The 25,889-nt window shown below is 32.3% G+C and overlaps 2 protein-coding genes across 2 annotated transcripts in view; both read left to right on the top strand.

The window, feature by feature from the left end:
- LOC125503797 (glutamate receptor ionotropic, kainate 2-like) overlaps window positions 1–5,530 on the top strand; it is a 10,099-nt gene extending 4,569 nt beyond the window's left edge. The window contains exons 3-11 of the mRNA XM_048664701.1: window positions 6–156; window positions 211–295; window positions 735–876; window positions 931–1,068; window positions 1,150–1,310; window positions 3,033–3,305; window positions 3,361–3,479; window positions 3,548–3,691; window positions 5,187–5,530. Coding sequence (XP_048520658.1) covers window positions 6–156; window positions 211–295; window positions 735–876; window positions 931–1,068; window positions 1,150–1,310; window positions 3,033–3,305; window positions 3,361–3,479; window positions 3,548–3,691; window positions 5,187–5,459 — 1,486 coding nt within the window. The 3' untranslated portion in view covers window positions 5,460–5,530. The remainder of the gene's footprint in view (window positions 1–5; window positions 157–210; window positions 296–734; window positions 877–930; window positions 1,069–1,149; window positions 1,311–3,032; window positions 3,306–3,360; window positions 3,480–3,547; window positions 3,692–5,186) is intronic.
- Window positions 5,531–8,540: 3,010 nt separating this feature from the next.
- Window positions 8,541–18,583, top strand: LOC109540353 (glutamate receptor ionotropic, kainate 2). Its single transcript, XM_019908706.2, has 17 exons — window positions 8,541–8,884; window positions 10,010–10,147; window positions 11,872–12,065; window positions 12,123–12,292; window positions 12,357–12,501; window positions 12,556–12,690; window positions 14,824–14,985; window positions 15,186–15,400; window positions 15,459–15,636; window positions 15,970–16,054; window positions 16,111–16,252; window positions 16,486–16,623; window positions 16,763–16,923; window positions 17,211–17,483; window positions 17,556–17,674; window positions 17,725–17,868; window positions 18,140–18,583. Exons 1-17 carry the CDS (start codon window positions 8,803–8,805, stop codon window positions 18,413–18,415), a joined length of 2,757 nt encoding a protein of 918 aa, XP_019764265.2. The 5' UTR covers window positions 8,541–8,802; the 3' UTR covers window positions 18,416–18,583.
- The last annotated feature ends 7,306 nt before the right edge of the window (window positions 18,584–25,889 follow it).

The raw sequence follows: 25,889 nt of genomic DNA on the forward strand, positions 1-25,889 counted from the left end.
TTAAGTGATAAGCCAGATGCCTATAAGAACTCAAGATTTTATGGATTTTCTATGGATCTAATAACAGAAATAGCCAAAGAAAAGAATTTAACTTTCGAGTTTAAGATAACGGAGGGCGGTAGCTATGACAGCTTAATGAAAGATTTAGAAGAAAGGGTAAATAAACTATTAGTTCATTATTATTGTGAAGATGGCTAAATGTTTTTCCAGAGAGCGGATTTGGGAATTTGCGATTTTACTATAACACCACAACGAAGGGCAACTGTCGACTTCAGTATGCCATTCATGAATTTAGGTACAGTAACACATCGCACTTAGTGGACGTTTTTACACATAACAGCTCTTATGCATTAGCTTAACTAACGTTTGTAAGTAATTTATTTTAAAGATTCAATTTTTAAAGCATTAGTCAAATAAAATTGAAAACTTAATGAAGACTGATACTGAAACTGACTATGGGTTTTGACTACGGTCCGATCTAACATCGCTGGGAACTAAGCTTGATTGCTAGAAAAGCATTTCAAACACAAAAATTTCGTCGACTTATTAATGATATTGGTTCTGTATACGAATATTCGTTCTGTTGTGATTTTAAGTTTAATTTAATTAAATTTTAATTTAATAATTAATTTTGTTTTTTAAGTTTTGTCATTGGAAATTTTAATTGACGCATAAACTATGTATTCATACCGGCACCTATTCAAGCAAACACTTATTTACATCTTTATACTTAGGTATTAGTATTTTACACAAACAAACTACCCAGGTTGAAGTTGATAATATGTATGCATTCATGAGGCCGATTTCATGGAAGGTTTGGTTTTATATGACGTTTCTCAGTTTTGCCAGTTCACTCACAATGTTCATCGTTGCCAGGTCCATATAAGATTAACAAGACTCCTGCAATTATTCCGCATATCTTTTTTGCAGAATGGCACAACGCGAATGGGAAAATCCAAAACCATGGGACCCCGAATCAAAGGAGCTTGAAAATATTTGGACAGTGAAAAACTTTTTATGGCTGAGCTTGGGGTCGATTACTGCCCAAGGATGTGATATTCTACCAAAGTAAAAATTACCCATTAGTGTATAATGGGATGGTAAAATATTGATTATTGATCATTTTTTGTTGATTGAATGATTTTTCAGGGCAGTGCCAACAAGAGTTATTGCTGCATCCTGGTGGTTTTTCTCTTTGATCATTATGAGTTCTTATACTGCCAACTTAGCTGCTTTCTTGACAATGCAAAAAAGGGATTTTACTATCGATTCAGTGGAAGAACTGGCTGCTCAATCGAGAGTGAAATACGGTACATATTTAAATGTGTTATTATAAGTACAGCTTTATAATGTTTCGTGCGAAAAGTATCAATTTGCTCAAAAAATATTATAGAAGTTTGTAAGAAGTAACTGCTTTTCTTTTAAATTAAATTTAAATTTTAAAATTCAAGAACGTAAATTTGTGACAACGGGTCTATATTCATCCCGAAACTGTTAAGACAATCTAATATTAAAAAAACAAAACATTTTATTGTTCGCTGAAGGGGCATCATACAGTTTCTATCATCAATAGGCAGAAGGAGATGACAACATTTACAAATCAGTTTTTTGGGAAATAAAGTCCATACGATTTTTATTTAGGTACTACATGAATATATGTAGGGTGGAGTGGGGCAGGTTCGAACAGTTTTGGTTAAAGTGACTTTTATTTTCATTCATATGTTTTTAATTAAATAACACAGCAGTTTAAAAAAAACTTGTACAGTTTTTTGTAAAAAAGTAAAACAAAAAGTTTCATTTGTCGGAAGGTGCCCCATGGTGGGGCAGTTTTGAGGTAGATTTGGACATATACTTCAAAACTAGTTTTTCTTCGAAAAGTATATTTTCCATCCTTTAACATCGTTACTTACTACAACAAACATATTGACCCAAAAAAAAGGTAGGTAAATAATTAAAACCAGTTTTTGTTATTAAAATCATAAAATATGGTAAATTACTTTAAATTTAAAGAACTAAAATTCACATTGAATTTTAGTACATTCAATTGAAACAGAAGTTGCCCTGGGTAGTTTTGCCTTTATGTCACAGCCTGCGATGGCTGATCATCCACAGTGGGAAAGTCGAAACGGTTGTGCCAACGTCTTAAATCATTTAAAACAAACTCGCTGTATTCTGTAACCTGTATCACTAGCCTGACGTAATAAGCAATTGTTTTTTTTGTGGGAAATTTTACCAAAACGTAATCGTCACATAAGTCCTTATCATCTGAAAATTAAACACAAAAAAACTGTGTAAATATTTTGTCATTTTGTACCCAAAAGCTTAGTTCAATTAATCGCAATCGGATCACATGGCAATATCTGAATCAGATGAGGAAACAAAATTCTTTAAATTTTTTTATTAGAAATTTAAAAAACTCGAAATCAGAATCTTTTGCTCTTTTCATTGTCTTGCAGATATTTTTGGTTCTTGATATAGTTCCTAACCATCCCAAATCAAATGTTAAGTAGGTAAACTAATTAAATAAACATATTAAATAAACTAATTTTCAATAACATAAACTGTAAATAAATAAGTCGTGCACTTCCGTATAGTCCGAATGTACCCCACTCTACACTGTCCGGATGTGCCCCACATTCACAAAATGTAAAACAACCTAAAATTTTTAAAATTATACTGTCGATTTTCCAAATATACGTTATGTGTTTAAAATTTTGATTATACGTTTAACATATGCCATTTCAAAACCAAAAAATTACAACACCAAATAGTGCAAAACCTTACGAATAAATGACACTTAAAACGTACTTCAGATCAGTGTTTATTACTTTGGCTAATAACTTTTAAATCGCTTTGAATACTCACATAAAATTATACGGCACGGCGTAAAATAAGCAATACCAACTGTTTAAATACCGAATCACGTCTTGTTTCAAAAGGCGGTAAAATGAAATCGTCAGAATCAACCCCACTCTATCCTACCATAACTACGTCTTTTAAGCTTTTTAGAAGCTAACTAATGTTGTTTTCAGGTTTGCTTGAGAATGGATCAACACAAACGTTTTTCCAGACCTCAAACAACCCACTTTACCAAAAAATGTGGAGTACTATGAAGAACGAAAAACCATCGGTTTTTGTATCAGGCAACCTATCTGGAGTTGACAGAGTTTTATCAACAAAAAACGCACTTTACGCTTATTTCATGGAATCAACTGGAATTGAGTTTGAAATGGAACGAAAGTGTGATTTGCGAAGAATTGGAGGCCTGCTAGACTCCAAATCCTATGGAATAGGAATGCCGCTAAGTAAGTTTTAAAATCGAAGCATTTGTTACGGTTGATATAAGATTTGTTTTAACAGATGCTGACTATCGGCACACTATAAACAGCGCAATTCTGGTTTTACAAGAAAGTGGAAAATTGATGACATTAAAGGAAAAATGGTGGAAAACAGAAAGGGACGGCGAACCATGCAACAGGGTAAGTAAATGTTTGTGCGTAGTATTTCAAAAGGGGCTCAATAATATCTTCAATTTGGTCAACTTCAGGTCGTAGAAGAAGAAACTGATGCGCTGGCTTTATCAAACGTTGGCGGAATCTTTATTGTGCTCTTGGTAGGAATCGGCCTAGCCTATGTTATTGCACTATTCGAATTTTTGTGGAATGTTCGACAACTGTCTATCGAGGAACAGGTAAGGAAATTATTAAAAATACTCTACCTCATGCAAAGAAGTTGAATATTTGAAATGCTTCTTCAGCTATCAGTAGATCTTGAAAAAATCAAAATAGTAATTTATGTAACTAAAATGCTTGGACATTTTATTACCGAATCAGAAATGCCAAAAGTTCATAGCATAATCTTAATATAATTTGAGAAATTTTGGAAAATAATTGATAAATCTACTGGTGGTGAAAGCTTAGATTCACCTGTTGAAAGATCATGAAAAATCTTAGTGTTTCGCATGTTTAGCAAGATAATTTTAGTTTTAACGTACTCTGGTGGTTGCATAACGGTGTTCTTGTAAAAGTGTATATCGCTTTCCAACTGCTGCAACGATTACACTTTTATAAGCATAAATCCCACAGCCAAGTATTTTTGAGATCAGCGTGTGGAAATTGGTAAATAGGCTTGCTAATTTATATAGAAACTCATCAACCGCTTGTGATTAAATTTATACCGGTTATTGCCAACCACAATAGAACGTGTTGGATTAATTACAACTGTTTTTACTAATGGAAATGAAAATACTACAAGTATTTCCATGAGCGTGTTCAATTTGTACAACATATTGAAATTCGTTTTGGTTTTTCCGTAACAACAAAATGAAAACAAAAATTGCATTAAAAACTGGCAAATGGTTTTCCTTCAATATTAACAGAAAAAGTTTTCTTATTGCGCATTTCAACATCCTCTACATCGAAAACTTCGCAACATATCATTGAAAAACGAAGAATTTCTATTTTGGTCACCCCTGCTCGACTGGAAAACTTCGTTAAAAGTTTCGATCTTTCCTACTGGGTTTGATGGTATATTTATAAAGCACGCTGTATATTAATATTTTTTAATTAATTAATTCTTGTATAAAATGAATTCATGAAATACAGAATGTTGAAAGTTTACTAGTTTATTTTGTGGTTTATTATTTTTAACAGTTAATTTTTTTTGGTATGACTTGCTATCAAATAACATAGAAAATTCACAGCCGATTGAGATATGAAAATACTTAATTGCGGTGTGGCATTTATTAAATGCTAATTTGTTGTCTCAGAATTATGGATCAAAATTAAAAAAAAAACGTTAAATACGACGACTATATGAGAGTTCGTGATTAAGGAAGTAAAAATTTGGCAAATCAATTCCACTAAATCTGGTAAAAAATATAGATATTTTAACATGCACATTTCTACTGGTTTAAAACATTTCCATTTGACAAAAACTACTCACACAGATAATATAAAAAATAAGCAGCAAAACAGTATAACATTTTAAAAGCTAATTTATAATGTAAGCGCGGCAGTGTTCTATACAATTGTTAAAAAAATGTATTTCTTATTGTGCCGATATCTGTTCATAGCTAAAATTTGGTCCCAACGTAAACGGCGCTAAACGTATTCCAGTTTCAAGAGTATTGTGCATTTTTGACTAATATGCGATTGATTTTCAATAAATCTGACTTTCTATTTCAGCTCTCATACATGCAGACGCTAAAATGCGAAATAAAATTTGCATTTAGAATATTCGAGAAAAAGAAACGAGTGAAACCAGTTCCGTCGGAACCGTCTGCTTCCACTAACTCAGTTCCGGTGCACAATTTCGACCAAATGAGCGTGACAAGAAGCGTCTTTAGCAAATCAGCCACTTTGCTAAATTTCAGTACAGAACCTGACAATGTGCTGAGACACCGGCGAAGAAGATTTTCAAGAATTTCTCGCACCAGTAGCCATTTGAGATCTCAATAGTCGTTTCAACTAAAATATTTATATATTTTTTGTTACATATAAAGTGCTATCAAATAAAATTCTAGTCGAACTAATAGTTTTGGTCAGTAGATTTTAAGGACTGCAAAGCACACTTAAAATTACTTTTAAAAATTACCTTTTTTTATGTTCCTACTTATTCATAAATCAATGCAGTGTGTTTCAAGACACTTTGCAAATACTCTAAAATTGTCTTACAGTTATTGCATTTCTGATGTTTGTCAGATTTTGTTAACATTCTTTGAATGTGTTTGAGATATCAGGAAACTTAATAAAAATACAGAGCGTTCCAGAAATGTGCAAATTGCACCAAAATAGTTCTTGGGATAGGTAGGATCTCAAGCGAAGAAAAGGTACGCTTGTTTACCATTCAAAGGCAAAGTTGGTCAAAACAGAATGTGCTAATCATTTCGGAAAATTCCTTTTATTCATTATTTCTATTATTGTGAAACCAGATTATGAGAAGATGGCGGTTCGTATATCATATTTGCCTTTTTGAGACAAGTTTAGCTGAAAACCAGTAATTTAAAGATGAGTGATTTGTCGAAAAAACTCTTTAGTTGGTTATCAGTTGATAACCCATCGATGTATGGTTCGTTTAATGATAAATTTGACCCAAAATGTCGAATTTGCTGTCAGAATTCGCCTAGAGTGGCTTTGAAGCGAACGTGTAAAATGATGGTACGGATGTCGCTTTCCAGTATTTATATCTTAAACTCCTTCATCCAAGTTTAAGTTATTGTGTTTTGACAGCACTGTATATTCGAGTCTAACCACTTGAGGTTGGATACATTTGAAACAAATAGAGTGCCACTAATTCTTTCAATGTTGACCAGAAATTTTTGCATTTTAGCGAAAAAAATTAAAATTAATGCGTCAGGGTCTTCTGCAGTTGGTTTTTCGATCATCGTGCTTTTGCTTCAAGAATAGCAGCTTGAAGCATTTTCTGGTTCAAAACTTATAAGTTTCGCACAAACCATGAAATTTCTTTGGGCTGAAATTCTAGCGGAAACCGAGTTCCATGTAATTGGATGGTTTTGAATTCATATTTTTTTCTTAATTTGGTCTTTTAAAACTTTTCAAAACTGTTTCTCTTTATTTATCGATCATGGCAATCTTTCAGTCAGACTAATATACAGCATGTAATTTTTGCAAGAAAAAACTAGGATGAAAAGTTGGGGTTGTTAATTCAATATTCTCAGCCGGTTTATTTTATTTAAATGTTAGGCGCTAGAAATGAAAAACTTTCTTCGAAAGTTCAACTTTCTAAGCGTAAAATTTCTTTGTGGATCTTTCTTCAATCTTTGAAGAGATCGTGTAAGCAGTTTTCTTGCAGTCCGAAAAATAGTCGATTTTGGTGAAATTCAAAAAATAGAAAACTGAAAAATTTTACGGATGAATAGTCTAATTTTCGACATTTAGAATTACATAAATCAGCCAACACTTATCTCGTCTGGTGCAATACTAATAGTATTTTTCTATATCTTTATTTGTGTATAAAATATAAAAAGTTTAAAACTATAAAAGTTGCTATAAATTTCCGTTAAAATAAAACTAGTACAAGCGTAATAAGTTGTTTCCATGTATAACAGAAAGTACCWATCATGRAGGCGGAGTTTCAAACAGTTATCACTTAAACAAAAATATAAAATTCGTTAAAAAAATGCACGCTCTTCRCAAAACAAAAACAATAGTTGTTGACAATAAATCTCATTGYGGCGTCTTGCAGTTAATGGCTTTGAGGTAAACAATCCACGAGACAAACGTTACAAGCACAATTGTTTGAGCAGATGGTGTTTTCTAGCGATTTGTAGTCAAATTAATCACATTATTTATGTCATCCATGCTAGCCATTTTCACTTTATGTAATAAATGTTTCAGTTTAGCAGACACATTATTTTTAGAGTATGGGTAGGTAGAAATAAATGATTGCCTGTATAGAAAATAGAGTGGTCATGGCCACGGCAAATACGCAAAGTATGATAGTTCCAGAATTATGCCGGTCTAAAATAAGAGAGCGTCTGCAAAGTGTAATTTATTAATACTTGCATTTTAAGTGCCAAAAAGTGTGCAACAAAAATAAATCACCCAGTYATTCGTATTTATTATTTYCTGCTTTTCCAATAAATTGCACAATTAAATGGTTTAAATGTTAAAACATTTTAATATTTTTTTAAGTCACTAGAATAGTTGAKTATAGTTACKTTAAAAAGATTGAGGTGATCAGCAATAAAGGAGTTTAGGTTGCGTTTWGATATAGTTCTGAGATAATCAGTGTAAAATTATCTGGACATTTTCATATTTTAGCAGATATTTAAAAAATATATCGGTTAATAGGTAACAAAACAGGAGCAAAAATCATATTATCTTCTTAATGTCAAATAATAATTGCCTTTAGCTACTAAATTATCCACTTAACTTATTTTTCTTAAAACGTGCTCTTGAACATATGTCCGGCTTCTTTAATTGTCCTAAGTCTATAGGCCTTGCCATTTGGAAAAATCAAGCCAAAGATCGAAAAATTCACAATGCAGATAATGGACATCATATGAAAATTGATCAAGCTAAAAGTAAGAACTGAAAAAGACATTTATTTAAATATAGTATACAAAACTGTTGAGGTGCAAAAGGTACTTAATCGGACCAATTAGTAGATACATAAAACATAGAAGACTAAGCTGGAATACTATGAAGAATTGCCCAATTTTTAATGTCTTAGTAAAACAGAAAATTAAACTATAATTATGAAAGTGCTAATTAGCAAAATTATATCTACAATCTTGTTAATTAATGACCCTATTCTGCAAAAGTGCACCTAAATATAAAAAACTTCGCAAAAACTCTTACCACTAATGAACCTCACACTAATATGTAATTAGGAATGGCAGTATTAACAGCAAATATGTTATATATTTTTTTAAATCTATTTGCAATGTCTCTTGCAATAACCAGACATTATGCATCTCATAACTTGCTGTCTGACAGACAGAGAAGAATATTCCTTCTCTATCTATACGGAAGATCCAGCAGGCATTTAAAACCGTCAATGTGCTGAAAAGTATTGCAACGACCTGGTAGTTAAGTTTGGCTTATAATTATAGCAAAAATTAATTAGCGGCTTGACAGTCTGGGGCTATTTTTATAGACGATAGAAAAATTATTGGCTAAGCACCAGACCTAGGCACTCAAAATATTTCCTATGTTTAATAAGCAAGTTTGTAAAGTATTGCAACTATTTGAAAGGACGATGCAACAAATTTAATCGGCAGCCTTTAGTTTATTTTATTTCTATTGGTTTCTCAGATTTTAATTAAACTGGAAATTGATGGGTGTCTACGGAGTTTTGTGGGTGTTTTGTTTTGTGTGGCTCTTTTGTCTCGGATTCACCAAAGACAGAATTAACGTCGGTAAGCAGAGTGGATGCAATAATGCTTTATTGTACTTTCTAAATTATAAGTAATTACAATGTTTTGGAAAGACCGTCGACGATTTCAACGTGGTAAAACAAAACAATAAATTAAAAAAATATATTTGGTATTTACTTAAGAGATAAATGAATGGTAATCAGTATTTATTGTGTTTGCAACTGCAAGTCGTATTTATTTAGTTATTTTCCATGTAGCTGTAGCTACGACAGTTTAAGAGAATAAGCTTTTTGTGAAGATCGAAAAACAATAGGTCGATAACAACTTAATGACTGAAACAAATGTTATGTGATGATATTTAATCTTCTTGAACTGTCTGCACCGGTAATATTCAACAGAAAGATTAATAAACAGTTCCAAAATTCCAATAATAACTGGAAGAACATGTCTGGGATTGAACAAAAAATTTCGAAGACAAGGCTCATAAATGAAAAACATAAAGAACTCATACATAAAAGTACTTAGGGAGGCTTTAGGAAAACGAAACAGATTTTTGAGACTACCAATGTATGAACAGCTGTAGTACCAATCTCAAGAGAATGATTTTCAAAGCAATCATCATCCAGGGCTGTTAGCAGTATTTTCTAAATTTATTATAAAATGTCGATGCCTTCAATGTTAAAATATCAACAAATTTTATTAACAACTTAAATTATATGACATTGCATTTAGTAATGTACTGAATAAAAATGTAATTTACATTAAATTTATTTTTACATTTGCTGCATCTGATTACATAATATATTCAATCGTGCTACTGGATGATATAGAAAAGTTTATGCGGTTTTCAAAAATGTTCGAATAAGCAATTCTCCACGACTGACTGCTTAGAGAAGATATTTCAACAGCAAAACAATAAGTATCCAAAATACGGTTTTCTGTTCCTTGTGTAAAACTACCATTGTTTTCAAGTCAATTTAAATATCGTAATTTTTGTTAAAGAGGGAAAGAAGGCAATAAGTGGGAGCCAGATCCAGTAGTGTTAAGAACGTCATTTAATTTGTGATTTTGATCGGTTTATATTACTGAATATTATTGAAAGCATTTTTCTTTGAGACTATTATTTCTAGTAAATTAAGTGTTAATAAACCAATTGAAATATTGCAGGCCTAATTACCGATGATAATGAAGCACTAGGAGATATCAACTGGAATATGTTGATAAACGAAATTGGCAATGAGGATGAGGTTGAAATTCAAAACATCAACTTATTGGAAAATGATTTTCTAAGATCAATGGATTCCTGTAAGTAGATAACGTGATATGTTGAACCGCGGTGTTTCTAACGAAAACTGTACATTTGAACCACAATTGACTGTGGCCATACAATATGACATCGCAAGCTTCGGATTGTCGGGTTGAATATAATAACATAACGTCACATCGGTCGAATAGTGCAACTTCCAAAAACGATAAGTTGCGGCTTCGAAATAAGATTTTTTTGGTCAATAGTACAAGAAAATATTCTTTAAAAAAATTGCCAATCTGGTCAACATGATGCGTTTCCATGAATGCTAATCTGATGGAGGGTTAATGCGTATCGACAAATGTTTCACACTCTTAAGATTGGAATTTCAACAGCGGGTAAATTTAGAACGTTTGCACATTGACCCATGTTCATTTCAACATTTAAATTATAGTAATGTAACTGCCATTAGAAAGACGTTTCAGGATTTCTCCGTCTTTGGACCCAGACCATAGCGAGAAGTAAAAAGTTTTATATCTGGCTAGATTTTCATATCAATATTGTAGTTTGGTTGTTAATACTTTTGCATAAAAAACTCGTCATTTAGGTCACATCTAGATGCACCGCGTTGACGCAATCGTTAGTAATGACTTGCTTTAAATTTTAAAGTAAAAACAAACTTTACTTATCACATTAGCATTGAAATATACCAAGTTAAACCAACTCAATTCTAAATCAAGATGAAAATTAACTGATTTGGAGCAAAGCAGCATTTTGACTACCAACACTGTTGATCGACGCTTAAAATGTCTGTCAATACAAAATCTAAAAGTTATTTATTATCACTTTAATAAACAAGTTAAATTCCGGTCCATGGTCTATAAGCTCACAAAATTTATAGTAGACAAGTTCTATGTTGTTGAGGCGGATTCATTTTTTTACAAACTTCTTTTTGGGTATTTCGCCTTAAAAATTTTTGTCGTTAAAAAAGACAGAATTTCCTCACGTCTTTTATTACAGATTGATAAATAGTGCTCCTATTTCGCAATAAGAACGAATTATTTATCAAAAAGTAATCAAGAACTATCACCTAGAGGGTATCCTGCGACACACTTAGGCTCAAGCTGTAATAAGATAAGAATAAGATAATAATAAGTAATAAGAGCACTATTTATCAATCAGTAATAAAAGACGTGAGGAAATTTTGTCTAAAATTTTTTTAGGCGAAACACCCAAAAAGAAGTTTGTAAAAAAATTGATAGTGTTTTATTGATTATATAGATTTTTAATTTCATGTCAGACAATGCAGTATCATTGTCTACTAGAACATAATATTTCAGATATTTAAAAATATTGCTTTTATTAATATTTAATTAAATAAACTGTTTGCATTCGAAAGGAAAAATAATGGCTTTATTTCAAATTTCCCGAGTATCAATAAATATTGCTAGAAGCATTTCCAACACACAAAAATACATTTTGGCTATTGCCAAACATTTTAAATAAATTATTTTTACGACGTTTGTAGATCAAATGTAAAGGGGTCATTAATTGAAATAAATATTCGAAACCTAGGTTTGAAGAGCATTGACAACTGCAGACAATTGAAAAATTTAAATGTTGCTCGCACAAATATATATAAAGTTACATTTTCTATCAGGATTAAAATGTCACTGAATGTACTTATACGTAAATTAAACCTGACGTTATATTTAGAATTCTGGAAAACCTGCAACTAATTTAGTGTAATTAATTTTACGTTCACTTTATATTCACATCGTAGTTTGCCAAACTGCTCTTGATGAAAACGGACTAGCAGCAGTATATGGAATTGAGGGTAGGGATATATCGAGTACTTTGGAAGCCATTGCAAGCCATTTGGCTGTACCTTATATAATAACTGGCTGGACACCAAGAGAATTAAAGGCTTTCGACACCACATTCAACATATTTCCTGAAGCAAGTTTATTATCTCAGGTAAATTATCATAATTGTATACTTTTCAAACAACGAATTAAAACAACTTGCTTTTAGGGCTATGCAGCGTTAGTGGAAAGTTTGAACTGGGCTTGTTTTGCTATTGTGTACGAAAATGAAGAAAGCTTAATTAGATTGCAGGATGTGATGAAAATTGAAAAGTATAGTACTGATAATTCTAAAAACGCTATAACTTTAAAACAACTTCCGGAAAATGGCGACATCAGGTTTGAAAATTTATTAGATTATTCCATTATGCTGCAATAGTTAATAAATGTTGCTATAATTTAGACCAATATTGAAAGAAATTAGACAATCGGGAATAAATAGCATAGTGCTAGATTGTAGCACAGACAAAATCCATAATGTTCTTTTGAACGCAAAGGAAGTTAATCTAATGGACGATTTGAATACAAACATATTCTTAACGTCACTGGTAATAACTGCAATTATTATTTTATCTCAGACCAATGCATTAGAATATTTTTAGGACGCACATATTCTGGATTACAACATGTTCGAAAGCTCAGCCAACATTACTACAGTGCGGCTATTTAATCCTGACCAATTGGACGGAAAGGACATTCTCAAGTATTATTCACAAAATCACATTTCCACTTTCACAGTAAGTTCATGTTTTTGTTGACTCGTTAAATTTATAAATGAGTTTTCAGTACATTTTATATTTATAGGAACTATCTGATCTAGGACATGTTTTTATATTTGTGAAATAATCTAAATATTAGTCATCGCATTGACCTTTATATTCATTTGGGCAAATTTTGCTAATTTAAGATAAATAATAATAGCAACATTTAAATTTTTAAAATGTCCGATAATATTATAGTGCATTCCGCTTTGCCAGAAATGTAGACAGAGAAGCAATGCTGTATTTAAAAATAACAAATTTTAGTCAACTGAACTTTAAAATTAAGGAATACGAAGAAATAAAATAAACTTACAATTTCAATTATCCAGTTGAGCAAATTTGAAAATCCAGTAGAATATGTAACTAAACAGAAAGCAAAATCCATATCCCAATAAATGTTTCAAAAAGCGGTATTGATAGCTTCTTATTGGTTGATTTTATAAAGATGGTTCTTATGCAGTTCTTATTTCTTATTCGAATTTAGTTTTGTTGACACAACATGACTGAGAACATGTATGTAAAATTTTAACGTCATTTATTATAGTTATTATTAGCATTACTTAAGACACTAACTAATTACATTAAATACTTATTAAACATTTCACATGATTACACACATGAATTATAGATGTGAATGTTATTTTTTATAAATTACCTGAACAATATTGCTTTGATGTGAGGCATACCAGTTAATAATTGAATATATACGCTTTCAATTCAATAAAATGTAAATTGAACTGACCCTTTAATTAATTTAAAGACAATAAGTGTAGGGAGGGTGGAGTTTATTGATGAATTAATAAAATTATGGGATTAAATGAATAACGTTCAGCACATACGACAGAAATTGCTCCTTATTTACATATTCAATATAAAGCGCCTCTTTAGCCAATTACAGTAAAATAGAGAGCAATTTCACGGAAATCAGGCATTTCCGAGAATAAAGCTTTGCGGGAATTGTTCAGCCATTTAAGGCAATTGGAAATTATCGGGGACGTTCAGGAAAAATTAAACTAATATATGATGGTTATTGATAAAAAAACCCATATATAAAAAATAACCGATAACTACTAAATACATTTCAGTTTTCAGCAACAACGTGAATATGAATTTGTTTTACTTTTCATACCTAACTTACACTACCCATTAATTTTTGACGATATATTTGAAAATCGAATTTCATTCTACGCTTCTTTAGGTGAAATTTCGTGGAAATTAAATAGATAGTAACCATTCTTCACGTGACCACGAAAATTTCAGACGATCAACAGAGAGTAAACATAATAGCTATTAATATGAAATGGATAAACCCTATAAACTAAAACTAAGAATTACACAAGTTAAAACTGGAAATGTACACACACTTCAGATAAGAAAGAAGAAGCTAAGATGAGAAATATGAAATTTAACTGCAATTTAAAAGCCAGAAAAAAAAAAGAAAGGGAACAGTTACAATTGGATAATACATTTGGTAATAGATATTGAATACACATTGAATACTAGACAACAGTTTAATTGCGTGGAAAATTGGAGAATGTCGGCAAGGAGGAAAATCATTATTTGAAGTAAACACATGCCGTTGAGGACGTGGGTTGGCAGTATAAGAATATGTTCATTAAAAGATATTTTTATTATTAGCTAAATTAAATCTAACTTCAAAGCCTTCTGGATATGTGAACAGAATTACCAAAATAACTGGTTAAAATATTTTCGTTAAGAGATGAGTGAAACCGATCCTTTTACTCCGATCCGGTTACTCGAGAATAGTTCAACTATACTCGAGTAACCCGTGGACATTTGAAATCAACAACCTGGTCATATATTTACAAGTAAACTTTATGACCGATTACGAAAATCTCACAAAACATGAAGAATGAATTAGTCCATTATGAAAAATTATCTTGCGTCATATTCAAAAACAAGTACCTTAGCTTATATGTTGAAATGACTGCAACGTTTATCAAATCGATTCAAACGAGGGATGAATTAATAGCAAGCAGGACAGTTGAATTTTATAGAGTAATAGAATTGAAACTTTTAATGTAATTCTCAGCAAACTGGAATATATCCTTTTCGCATAACGAGCACTGAGTTAGGACATGTTTCCAGGTGAAAACGGCTCTCATGCTAGATGCAATGCTTTTGCTTGCGAAATCATTTCAAGCTATTAAATCAACACATGCTGACGGGGAAATTGTTTACGAGCCATTATTTTGTAACGCTTCTGAAAAATACAACGATAAATATGGCTTAGTGTCGGCGCTGCAGGAGGTAAGCTTTTAATAATTCATTACTACTGTTTTAAATTGCAAGGTTTTATTTATTTTTGGCGTAAGAGAGGGACATTTTAGGCAGGATAAATTCAAATTAGGAGCAACAGCCCTATTTGCTTCATTTTACGAAATGCGATAACAAATATTTTGTTCAGTTTTGTGCCCACAATGTAATCACTGAATGTATGCATTTTGCAGACTGTTCTAAATGGTGTTACCGGCGAAATTAACCTAAGAAACGGGAAACGTGAGACATTTGATTTGGAAGTTTTGGAGCTATACAAAACCCGTAAAACGATAGCACTTTGGAGTTCAACTGAAGTGCAAAAAATAGTCCTGACACAAAATGCCACTGAACGGCAAGCTGAATTGCAAAAACGTCTTCAGAGCCATAATTTTGTGGTAGCGTCCAGGTACGCAATAAATTCAATCTATGAAAATATCAAATTTATTTAAAATGACTCATTTAAGAGTGGGTGAACCATACCTTTTTGAACGAAAAGATACAGAATTGCAAGGGAATGCCAGATATTATGGTTATTCTATGGATTTGATTAGCGAAATTGCCAAGATCATGAACATCACCTTCAAATTACAAATTACTAAAGATAATCTGCATGGAAATTTAGTAAAGGATCTCATGGAAAGGGTAAATTAATAGGAAAAGATTTTTTAACAACTCTTTTGAATATATTTAACGTGGTTGTACTTATTGATTCGCAAAGATTGTTCAATCAATGTTTCGGATAAAGAGACCGTATACTTACCGATATACTATACCGACGAAATATATCAAAAATTTTAATGTCAAAAAGTTTTTTTTAAATTCATTATAATTTAACGGTAGAAAAAGCAAACAACTTTTTATTCTTAAAATTTTATAAGCTTACATATCACTGTACACCAGTTAACAGGGAAGAAGCTAGAATAGAAGAATGACTAGCTATAGTACTTGAATAATAAAATATGTTTTGTTTCTCAGAGAGCAGACTTAGCCATTTGTGATTTCACAATAACACCGCAACGAAGAGCAGACATTGACTTTAGTATGCCATTCATGTCTTTAGGTACCTACAAACAAGAAATGTACGTTTTTCAATGTTTGAAGGCTATTTTGTGTTAGGAATAGGAATTCTTCATAAAATGGAAGGAGGAGAAGAAGAAGCAAATTTGTATGGTTTCCTAGGACCATTGTCTACAGTAGTGTGGCTATATATTGGGCTACTGTATATATTCATGTCATTTATATTGGTTCTCATAGCCAGGTAATTGGTAGAGCTATAATTATTTCAGCGCTTTATTTCTGCGTTACCAACAAATTTTATATTTGCCTGCGCTTGTGATTTTTAACATATATCTATTTTTATGACCATTCAAATTCCGGTTAAAACAGTCAGTTCTAACAACAATTCGGTATCAAATGATCAAATAATGCGAAATTAAAGGCATAAAACAATGCACTTGAAACTGCACGATCAGAAAATTACAATCATTTTAGAATGTCCACGAAAGATTGGGAAAATCCTCATCCATGCGATCAAAATCCTGCGGAGCTGGAAAACATCTGGAATCTGAAGAATTGCTGCTGGTTAACGTTGGGTTCTATCACTACCCAAGGGTGTGATATATTGCCTAAGTAAGTAATGATTACCAAAGTAAGTCTAGTTGAAATCGTATTAATTGAATTTAACAGTTTCGCTCATCGAATTTACATCTGAAAGTACTATAAAAGCACGTTGATAGATTTAGCCGCTAAATATTTTCGTTCATTTCAGAGGAGGGTGCAGTCGAATAGCTACAGCAAGTTGGTGGTTTTTCTCTCTTATCATAACAAGCTCTTACACAGCTAATTTGGCAGCATTTCTGACAATGTCCAAGCAAGATGACTCTATTAACAATATTGAAGAACTAGCCGCACAATCCAAAGTAAAATATGGTAATAATAACTTGCGATTATAAAATTTTTGACACAAATATCTACTAGCCACATTTCATATACAACGCAAATACATGTCTTCTAAAATTGTTGTAAAAAAACTACTAGCTCGATTTAAATAAAATTTGGAAAGTAGACAGAGTGCTTAATTTGAAGCATTAGTAGACATTTTTATACCGACTTCATACGCGCCTACAAATATAAATCCCTAATTTTTCTAGAATAAAAGAACTTAACATTTTAAAGAAAATTTTACAGTTTGGACTAATGAAAATTTATTTTCGCAGGTTGTTTGCCAAACGGGGCAACTGCTAGCTTTTTTCAATATTCCAACGACTCATTATACCAACGGATATGGAATACCATGATTAATGAAAAACCTTCTGTATTTGAAGACACCAACTTAAAAGGAGTTGAAAGGGTTTTATCGACTAAAAATGCACTGTATGCGTTTTTCATGGAGTCAACCGGAATTGAGTATGAAATGGAAAGAAAATGTGATCTAAAAAAAATTGGCGACTTGCTCGATTCCAAGTCCTACGGAATCGGCATGCCAATGAGTAAGTTTAATATAGTTTATTAATACAGATAAATGGAATCCCGTAGACGTTATTAATTTATAATATCTTTAGATGCTGAGTATCGACACGAAGTAAATGCCGCTGTTTTAAATCTTCAGGAAACAGGAAAATTAGTCGAACTGAAAGAAAAATGGTGGAAGCAAGAGCGACCAGGAGAACCATGTCCGAGCGTAAGTTGCACAAGAAGTTGTATTTGCGATGTTTGAAAATATTATTTTAGACCGTTCCGGTTAACACCGACGCTATGGCACTAGAAAACGTTGGAGGAGTGTTTATTGTCTTGGCATCTGGAATAGGAATAGCATTTGCTATAGCTATACTAGAATTTTTATGGAATGTCTATAGTATCGCAGTCGAAGAACATGTAAGCAATTTTAGTTAACAGTCTTAACTACTGGTGAGTTTTGCAAAAATCCCCAGAGTGTGACAAAACTAAATGTCGAAGTTGTAGTCAAACTTAACTGTTTGCGAAACGGTAGCAATAAAATAATTTCCATTGTGGGCCAACCGCGTAACAAACTCATCAGTTGCAATCAATATCGCAATCACAATCAGTCAATTCATCATGCCTAACTCTTCATAGCGATCTAAGATAATTCTAATGTGATTTTGTAATACATAATTTATCTTTACAGATTTCGTACTTTGAAGCATTGAAAATTGAGTTGAAATTTGCCTGCAATATATTTGTGACACATAAAAGATCAAAACCATTACTCTCAGGATCTTCTTCTTCAAATACCGTTAATGTAGAAGACAGCAAATCAAATCAATGTATTCTGACTGGAGCGGGCACATTTCTGAATATAAACACTACTATTCTAAATCGAATTGGGTCAACTGCAAATCTGAATCAAACCGAATCCAATTCTGCTCATAGTAGGAAGTCAGGATCTAAATCTAACAGTTAACTGAAAATGTACAAAATAAATACGTAGTGGTTCTATATTTTATTATAGCTGCATATACAATGTATTTTGGCGAATTATGTTCCTTTATGCCTTAAATATTTTTTTTTAGTTTGTAATCATTTGTGACACCTGTAATAGAACAAATAAATTAATGTTACAAGTTGCAAAGCAAAATGTTTTTTTTATATGATGTACCAGTTGTTAATTGCATGAGAAGCGGCTAGTTGGGCAACAAAAACTACTAATAACTACTAACCAAGAGAAAGGTAGTAATTATTCCATTCAGTTATTCTGATAACGTTAACTGAAATGGTAAAAACTTGTTTTAATGATTGAAATTTGCATAGCAGGTCTCTTAAACCTTGATTAGTTTAAATTGGCGGTCACTGATTTCTGATGTTCTCTGATCTCTAAAAATTCATCAGCTTTATGTTGATGATGTTGTTCATATTATTTTAGGATTTCTCTCCCATTCAAAGAGATGCCGCAAATAACTAAAAATTATGTAAACTCAGAAAATTTAATACAGGGTGATTTACAACCTTATGGACATAGAACAGAGGTGTGTAGAGGACCTCAAAAGAAGTTGAGTTGCCATTTAAGTTTTTTTGTCAGGCCCATGGTTTAACGAAATACAGGGTGTTAAAATAAAATAAAAATAAATGGGTATTTTCTCTTTAGCTCCTACAGTTAATGAGATATTTTGCTCAAATTTTTATCGTAGGCTACTGCTTAAACCCTCTAGCCGTAGATAAGCTAACTGGTTGCGAAAATATACCCAGTGATTTTTTTCTAGACCCCCCTTTTACTCCGCGAAGTTGTTTGTGGTGCGGCACTGACTTCGACCGAAACAATTTTTGAATTTGCTGTCCAATTTAAGATTTTTTTATCTCTTGCTGTTTTTGCGTATTTGCCTTCGATTTCGAAGTTGATATGCTATTAGTTTTGGGGTTTTGTCAGAGTAACTGTCGAAGAAGATCGACAAACGTTTGCTAAAGTTGAACGGAAAGCTCACGAGACGGTCTCTCTCTGTCACCGCAATAACGGTGACCGCATTTACGCAGTGATCGCAAGAAATGAGGAGCGAATTTTTACGCCACATAGGAAATCAACCCCAAACCAGTACCCGAAGAATATCCAGGCTTTTTTAGACCATCCACGGTCTATCGAGTTATACGGCGTAATATGCTGCATCCATATCATTTTCAAGAAGTTCAAAAACTGTTTCCACAAGACTTAGAGCCAAGGATGATTTTTGAAATTTCCTTTTAAATCAAAACGTTCGTTTTCACAGAAGTATCCTTTTCACTGATGAAGCTTGCTTTAAGCAGCGGGGAATCACAAATCTACACAACAGCGATGAATATTCCGAACAAAATCAATTTATTACAATATCCCATCATTACCAAAGATAATTTAAAATGAATGTGCGGGCCGGAATCGCTGGGCGATATTTGGTTGGGCCAATTATTTTACCTAATTGTTTGAACGGTGCAAGTTATTTGTTTGCCCTACAAAACACTCTTCCGCTTTACTTTTCTTTTCAATGCAACAACACGTATTTGAATCAAATTTTCGATACTTCAGACATTCATAAACATATTTAATATTCAATATCCTATAACTATCTTCAACTATCAAATTAACTAAAAGATATTGTTTTTTTCAGAAATTCAATCAGAAAATCAATCTCCTCAAAACAAGTTATATCAATATAAATGATTATTGATGACAGAAAAATAAATAGTATTACTTATAATTTTTCAGAGGGTTTCTGTAAAAAATAAACGTTTTTTCTTAATGTAAATTTTTGCAATAAATCTGAAAATATTTAACATTTCTAAAGAAGAGAAGGGACACTGTACATGAAATGTGCGTAGGAATTACTGAGAAAATTAGTATCGTAATATTACGAATACCTTGGTGTACATGAAACACTTATAGAGAACGCCAACAAAACAACTTTCCCGATTAGCCGAAATCAAAACGAGCAAAAATACCTTTTAGAAATTCTCATGAATTAAGTTCAGCACTGTTTATGGAAATGTGCCTGATCAGTTATCTGTTGCATGACGCACCCTATGTAGAAAGCTTTGGTATTATGTAATTTATTCCATTTGAGAGGTACAAACTGTATATGGAATTATTTAGGAGTATTCCATAATTAAAATACTTGCTATAGCAACAAAAATACTTTTCTTCAAAAACTTCATTACTGCGGAATGAAGACGGATTTATTCGTCCTGGATAATGAATGATTTAAACCTTCAACTTGCCGAATATGGGCCCCTCATAAATTGCTTTCATTATTAAAAATTTATGAGCAGCTTTCAGAACAATAAGGAAGCGCCTTGAAATAATGGTGTGAATGTGAAATTTGTCGACGAAATTTTAGCCGAGACTCTTTATGAGTCTCCTATGAAGCTTTGGTGATTTGCGTCAATAATAGTTCTAAAATTGAACTAATTTCTGTACTGATTTAATGCACCTTTGTTAAAAGTAGAATAATATTTGACGCATTTTAATTGCAGATGCTTAAAGGCTCTTACACACATCTAGTCAACACTCTTTGCTTTGATGAACTCAATATATATTTAGTTAGTGATTCGTAGAAACCCGAAGGCTTATCAGTAAAGTATTTTAAGCAGAAAAAAACAGTTTCGTAGGTTTATTATGGTTAAATAAATTCTACAATTCCATGAAATCGCCGCATTATGTATTACAAGCCCATGGCTTTCTTCTCTTATATTCTGTGAATGTATTGGCGAAATGAATGGAAATTATTAATGTTCAATGCTGACATTGAACACAGCTGTATATACTTTCCTGACTGTGTTTCAATTCCAAATCAAATTGATTCCTGGGTTTCAGTCATTTATATAAGCCTTGGCATGCRWWWYGCATGCCAAGGCWWAAAAGCTGCAGCAACAACGCTACACATAAAAACTGATGATGGTGGAAAAATACACCAAAACGTATTTTGATTGATAAATAGAGACAATAAATGACTGAAACCCAGGAATGAATTTGATTTGGAATTGAACACAGCGTAATCTTTAAATGTTTACATACACTTTTATTGATGGTGGAGTAATAAAGTGTTCAGAGCACAAATTAGGTCTAATCACCTTACAAAAACTATCAAACAACAAAGTAAATATAATTTTTTAGACATTGTAGAGATGTGTCATTTAGTATAAATTAACATAAAATAAAAGTTTATCGTCGTCATATGAGTCGCGAATGTTGTTACATTCACATTAAAGAAAGCGATTGTAACTGGTAACTGAGAAGAAAATTACTTCTTGCATCAATTGCAAACACCTAGTTCAGTAAAGAGAATATTTCATGTTACCAAACTTGCAAGAATTTTAAAATCTAGCCTTCTTTTAAATACTTTAAAGTTATATCAAACGATGCTATCCGTTGACAAATCACATCAAATCCTCAGAGAGATTTTCCCGAAAGCTAGTAAAACTGAGGGCACGAAAACTTAAGGCTCTCCAGAGGAGGTCACTGCCGCATTTTCTTAATGACTTGGAGGAAGTTTGATAAATTTCCCAGTCGCTGCGTCAACAAAAACCCTTCAATTTCTAGACCGATTTGCATTTTACCTAAGAAACGTCCGCTTTATGTTAATTACTTCACTGAATGTTTTATGACTCCGCTTTCCATAGCAAGTTAATCAAGATAAGGAAGCCAGATATGTTTTACTTTGAATACTTTACAATTCAAGAAATTGCTTTTTCAAAAGTGGCTCACTTTAAGTTTACACACTGAGTTCGTTAAATTTGTACTCATTAGCCACTTGCTATGTGTAAGTATGGATTAAACGGTTAATTTGATTTAGTTACTTTATATTTATCCAATATGTTATTCAAGCAATTTTACAATAAAAGAAGTACATTTTTTGTGATTTATTAAAAGTTGATCTGATGGTAACCATTCGCCATATAGGAAAGCAATGGTGTGGCCTTCTTTGTTCATACAGAGTAAGCCACCTAACAGTATCTAGAAAGGTCCAGATTATCTTGTTTATATAAGAAAAACACTTGTGTTGATTGTTGGAGCATGTTTTTCCAATTTTTATGAACGCCCTGGCTTCGACCCTTCAAATCTTAAGTCACCATCAGACTTAATTTTTGAATTAGAAAGGAATAACCTTTAGTAATAGCTTAAGTATTAAAATTCGTAATTATCATTCTTTTTCAACTTTGTCATTTTACATGTAAACTTTTAATAAAACCAAGATCCATTGAGAGATTATTTCCTTCCTGCTCAGAATACTATATGATACAGAATACTATAAGACTTAGCGTTTAGAGAGCTAAACAACAGCCTGTTATTAATTTCACTTCTGCGACGGTTAAGGTTGTTGCTTCCGTTTGTTCCAGACTAGTCAGTAACGGTGCCATATTATCAAAGAATTTCGATGTGTGAAATTATTTACAATAACATTAGAAATAGAAGCTGTGCTATATCACATGAAAACTAATTGGGTTAAACCTTAGCAACATTCATGCAGATTAGTCCCAAACTCGAGTTACATGCCATGAGAACGAGAAACGGCAACTGCATATCAATATGCATGAGAGTGGAACGCTCTTAGTGCACGAGTACAATTGGACTATCATAATTCCACATATTTACTGAATATTAAGCAATAATATCCATTAACAGGGCTTTGCTCCAGTTCGAGTTGGTAATCTTAATCAGCAATTGCAATAGAAACCTACACAGGGGATTGACTTTCTCAGCAAATGTAAATTTTGCTTTAATCCAACTTGTTCAAACTAGGTTTGCAACAATTAAAGAAAGGAATGAAAATAGTGGCAGAATTTATAACTGACCTCTTTAAGTAAAATAAAACAACAATACAGAAAATATCAGTTTCACATGCAAATATAGGGAAGCACCTATTTAAAATAAATGGGGCCACTTTCATAACTGAAATAGTTACGAACAACAATAAAAAAACATCCACAATAAAAACATATCGGCGTTCAGTCCAGTAACCGGCGGAAAAATCTCTCATCGTGCGTCCGTTATAATTTATTGTTATGTATATATAATTGATATATACCGTACATGAAAGCCCATTGTTCAATTAACGTTTTATTTGGATAGCAAATAGCACAAAATAGTTTGTTTGCGTATTGTAAATGATTCAATGACAAAATGTTCGATAATTCTTTTATGTTATTGGTACTGGTTGGAACTATTTCACAGCCAGGATTTTTATCTTTTATGAACGTTTACCCCTAGAAATTTCGTTCAAGATTATTAGATGTATAATTGTTTCGCTTCAATCGCGCTAGTAATTTTTTTAAACTATGAACTGGTTAGTCTAATTATCAGCAATTTAACTGTATTTAGTTTGGATTGTTTATTGCTGATACTTTAAGCGACGTACTCCGATCTAAACAATTTTTAAATTCCAACCCAAAGGCAGATACCAGATAATCATGAACTTTTTAAAAAATCTTACAAATCAAGCATTTGCCTAGACCCATGTTATAAGAAATTACGACGCAAATCTTCTGAGAAAAAAGCAATTATCAATAATTATCCATTAAGTCGAAATTGTAGGCATGTGAATATTGACCGACAAGCGGCTCATTCTTTTGACAACGGTTCCTTTTATCTCTTGGAGTTCATTCATACAAAAATAAAGCCTGGACCTTCAGCTTAAGAATTTTTGTCTGTTGTTATATACCATTTAGCTTTGATGCATTGGAGTTAAGCCGTCCGTTCAAAAATAATTTGTTAATGAAGAAGGTGTGTAGAAATGGCACTACACAAATAGATCTATATATTTTCTCTCTTTTTTCACGCAATATGTACAATTAAAACGTTAAATCTACCTGGACCGAAATACGTCGGATTTACTACTTGCAATCCGAATTCCGGTTCAATCGATAGAGCAAATATGGCCCATTGTGTTAAATTTTGTTCTGCTCCATTATAATTAACACATATCACATATTCATATCAAATAGAATAATCCAGACTTATAAAATACTTGTCTGTAAGTGTAAGTCATCGTCACTTTCTGCAATGAGTGCGGCATCGTCTGCATAACACACTATTTTGATTTCTGCATCCCCCATTTTGTATCCCTTTAGCCCTCGAACATTTCGAACAATTTCGGTTAAATATCTGATCCACTCTTACTTTTTTATGTGGGTCGGTTCTAGCAGTTCAGTGAGCTCCTTTATGTGCAATTTTATGAATTGCGATATCTCCATTTAAAGCCCGTAGATCACCTTCCAGGCGTAAGTAGAACATTTTCCATTGATCGTTTTTATTTTTCTCATTAATTTTTTAGTTTTGTTCCTAGCTTGGTTAGATTTATTGTATGATTCTGGCGTTCGCATAGTACAATATTTTAGGTAGGCTTTTCGTTTTTCTTTGCAATGTTCCTTGACTTCTGGGCGGAACCATGGTGTCTTGTGCTTGGTTACTTTGCTCCCTTTTATGGTTCGTTTTCCAAGTGCCTCCCTTGCTGAATTCTTGATTCTTTTCCAAGCTAGATGTCGTTAGTATTTAAAATCGGGTTTCCTTCGATTTTTTGTTGTAATCTATTTTTGAATAGGTACTTTATCGTAGGGTCCCATAGCAGCTCTGTGGTTGGAATACAGAAATACAAAGTTTTGAATTCTTGGTTCCATGCCTTTAGATTTAATATGTTTTTAGGGTATTAAAATTTTAAAGTGTTTTTGTGTTTAGTATGACAGGCTGTGCCTATAAATAATATGACCGTTTTTCTTAAAAGCCAACGAATTTTAAAATGTTATAATAATTAATGTGTTGGACAAAATGTTTTAGGAATAGGTTGTTTTGGACCAACTGAGGATGGTGGAAAGACACCGAAACATTTTTAAAGAATGAGTAATTTGTGATATCAAAATAAATGACTGAAACCCAGGAAATTAGTTTATATTAAAATTGAAAATACATTGTACATATTTTCCTGACTTTAATGACCATTAATGGACAAAATTAATACTCCAAATATATGCCAAGGCTTAAAGTAGCAACAACGCTACACATTAAAACTGATGATGGTGGAAAAATACACCGAAACGTATTTTAATTGATAAATAGAGACAATAAATGACTGAAACCCAGGAATTAATTTTGATTTGGAATTGAAAATACAGTCAGGAAATGATTCCATGTAATTCAGGGAGTATTTGAGAAGATTTGGGACGGTGGTCAAACTCATTAAACATTCTGGTTGGGAAGATACAATTACTTTCAATTCTCTGACAAGTAACTAATAAATTGAAGGTTTAAAATAGGTTTTAGTAGTTTTGTTAGGTTAAATTTGTTTGTTCAATTACTGAATTTTCATATTTGAATATTTCATTATCCTAATACTCTTCTCCATCAGTCGAGTTCCTTGAGTCTTTTTAATGCTGTGTGAATAGAGAAAATTCGTTTTTGAACGACTCTCAGGCTTTCATAGTTT

Source organism: Dendroctonus ponderosae, unplaced genomic scaffold, assembly GCF_020466585.1.
Source record: "Dendroctonus ponderosae isolate FM_Combo_2020 unplaced genomic scaffold, Dpon_F_20191213v2 Dpon_F_20191213_3, whole genome shotgun sequence".
In the NCBI taxonomy this organism is placed as follows: domain Eukaryota; kingdom Metazoa; phylum Arthropoda; class Insecta; order Coleoptera; family Curculionidae; genus Dendroctonus; species Dendroctonus ponderosae.

Excerpts from the sequence above, each read along its gene's own strand:
- LOC109540353 (XM_019908706.2), top strand. The coding sequence starts at position 8,803 with ATGGGTGTCTACGGAGTTTTGTGGGTGTTTTGTTTTGTGTGGCTCTTT. Across the intron at positions 15,401-15,458 it reads AATTTTGTGGTAGCGTCCAG|AGTGGGTGAACCATACCTTT; the intron begins GTACGCAATAAA and ends GACTCATTTAAG. Across the intron at positions 16,055-16,110 it reads TATGCCATTCATGTCTTTAG|GAATAGGAATTCTTCATAAA; the intron begins GTACCTACAAAC and ends ATTTTGTGTTAG.